The 2667-nt window shown below is 47.8% G+C and overlaps 1 protein-coding gene across 1 annotated transcript; it reads left to right on the top strand.

Moving 5' to 3' along the window:
- Window positions 1–252: 252 nt before the first annotated feature.
- Window positions 253–2079, top strand: nkx2.1 (NK2 homeobox 1; the record flags this gene model as incomplete). Its single annotated transcript, XM_083923633.1, has 2 exons — window positions 253–747; window positions 1406–2079. Exons 1-2 carry the CDS (start codon window positions 381–383, stop codon window positions 2077–2079), a joined length of 1041 nt encoding a protein of 346 aa, XP_083779759.1. The 5' UTR covers window positions 253–380.
- Window positions 2080–2667: the final 588 nt, after the last annotated feature.

The raw sequence follows: 2667 nt of genomic DNA on the forward strand, positions 1-2667 counted from the left end.
GTGCAGCCGCCGGGACGCACATCTATGATCATGTACGGCGCTTATGTTATTGTTAGTGGGAGGGGAGCACATGTCTTGTAAGTGAAATTACGCTCGGTGGAGGAGGAAAAAAAAAAAAAAGCTCGAGCTGTTTTGTATTGTTGCCGATGCCCCGCCTCTGATGGTAGCCTTAAACCTGGCACCCAGCTAAAACAAACCAAAGCCAGTACCGAGCTCCCACTCAATCCAATTAAGGCGGACTTGAGGCGCTCTCCTACGTGTTCATCTACCAGGATCGACGTTGAGACAACAGGAACCAGAGGGGCTTTGGCCAAAAAAAAAAAAAAAGAGAAGGAGAGATTGCCTTGCCTTCTAATTTCTCCCTCTCCAGTCCCAGAACAATGTCGATGAGCCCTAAGCATACGACTCCTTTTTCTGTTTCCGATATCTTGAGTCCCCTTGAGGAGAGCTATAAGAAAGTAAGTATGGAGAATAACAACTTGGGGGCACCTCTCACTTCTTACCGGCAGCCGCAGGTCTCTCAGGCGGCGATGCAGCAGCACCACATGGGCCATAATGGGACTGTGTCTGCGGCTTACCACATGACTGCGGCAGGTGTTTCTCAGCTGTCACACACGGCCATGGGGGGCTACTGTAACGGCAACCTGGGCAACATGGGCGACCTGCCGTCGTACCAGGACGGCATGAGAGGCAGCACCACGGCCACCGGCTGGTACGGAGCCAACCCAGACCCGCGCTTCTCCACCAGTGAGTAGCTCTGCACCTGTGCTTTGACTCCAGCTTTGAGTTGTGTTGATGGTCTGTAATGCTGAGATGCAGTTTTATGTGCGCGCTTCTTGTTTATACTGCGTTTTAGTGCTTGTTTGTGCGCCATGGAGGGCACCCTCTGTACCCCTCCACTTTATAGTTTACCCGCTAAATGTTGTTATTAGAGAGAGCAAAGACAAAACAAAACCATGCGTTTCATCCACGGGTGAAACGTGGAAAATGTATTCTAAGCATTTCATTTAATTGATTTATTATCATATTTACTTTATCATATTATAACAATAATAATCTGCTGTCAATCATGAACTATTGGTGCAAGTTGTGCTCAGAGATGCCCTGTGTACAGTTTGATAAAGCACCATGATGGACTTTGACATGCATTCGAGTTTTATTTAAGGCTAAGGGCACCTGTCTCTTTAGGAAGCACTGAAGACTCATTTCTACCCAGCTGCTTTTCCAAAGTGCAGACCCAGTTGACTCATGTTATTATATTCTTAGGCTAGGAATTGCATCAATGCTACAGCCCGAATTCCCTGTAAGGTGTCCGCATAAAGACTGAATTATTTGTGCACCGTGGAACATTTTGTAAGTAAAATCTGTCACTTTATTATATTAATTCTAGTGTTTTTCCCCTCAGTTTCTCGCTTCATGGGCTCGTCGTCGGGCATGAATATGGGCAGCATGGGCAGCCTCAGCTCCCTGGCAGACGTGGGTAAAGGCATGGGCTCTCTGTCAAGCACCCCGAGGAGAAAGAGGCGAGTGCTGTTCTCCCAGGCGCAGGTCTACGAGCTGGAGCGACGCTTCAAGCAGCAGAAATACCTGTCGGCTCCGGAGAGGGAACACCTGGCAAGTATGATCCACCTCACCCCGACCCAGGTGAAAATATGGTTTCAGAATCACCGGTACAAGATGAAGAGGCAGGCTAAAGACAAAGTGTCCCAGCAGCAGATGCAGCAGGACAGCGGCTCCTGCCAGCAGCAGCAGCAGTCCCCACGGAGGGTGGCCGTGCCGGTGCTGGTGAAGGACGGGAAGCCGTGCCAAGGCAGCGGCCACACCGCCACATCCTCCGCACAGACACTCCACCAGCAAGGGGGCAATGTCATGATCATGTCCAACAATACGTCCGGCCTCGGGCAGCATCAGAGCCAGCAGGTGGGAAGCACAGGTCACTCCCCAGATTTGGCGCCGCACTCCTCCAGTCCGCCGTCCCTGCAGAGCCAAGTGGCCGGCCTCTCTCACCTCAATTCCCCCGGCGCAGAGTACGGCTCGGCCCTGCAGTGTTCAGCCCTGTTATACGGCAGGACGTGGTGACAAGAGGCGCCGACTATGATTTAAACCAATTCTTATATTTAAAGAAAAAAAAATACTTTTTTTTCTTTCCAAGACTACAAGTTTCACTGTAAATGTGCGCCTCTGAACAAGAACCGAGTGAAATCGGTGCAACTCTTCTTCAATTTTCACCTTTTGGGAGGAAGTTTGACTTAAATGGAAGGAAGAAGGGAAAAACACTATTGACCATAAACTGTGGAAGTCTTGGGATTTATTTATGTAAATTATATTGCGACAAAAGAAGAGTCAGCAGTCATGCACCAGCGGTGAAAACGTGAACCTGAAGAGGGGGAACTGCTGTATATGGGTGCTGTTAAATCCCCCCTCACAAACACACAAGACTCTGATTTATAATAGAATTTAATGTAAGCCGTAGATCTAGCTTGTATATTTCTGTAAAAGGTTTGAACTTTAGCTCTCTGTTGTACAAAGTTTTTGACGCTATTGCCGGTTTGTTGTCGTTTCATTGGTATTTGTACGTTTTATTTCTTTGTAACTTATATAGATATTTGACTACTACAAAACAGTCCTATTAATAAATTATGGATACAAGACAGTTAAGTTTTTTTT

Source organism: Echiichthys vipera (assembly GCF_963691815.1).
Source record: "Echiichthys vipera genome assembly, chromosome: 12".
NCBI classification, from domain to species: domain Eukaryota; kingdom Metazoa; phylum Chordata; class Actinopteri; order Perciformes; family Trachinidae; genus Echiichthys; species Echiichthys vipera.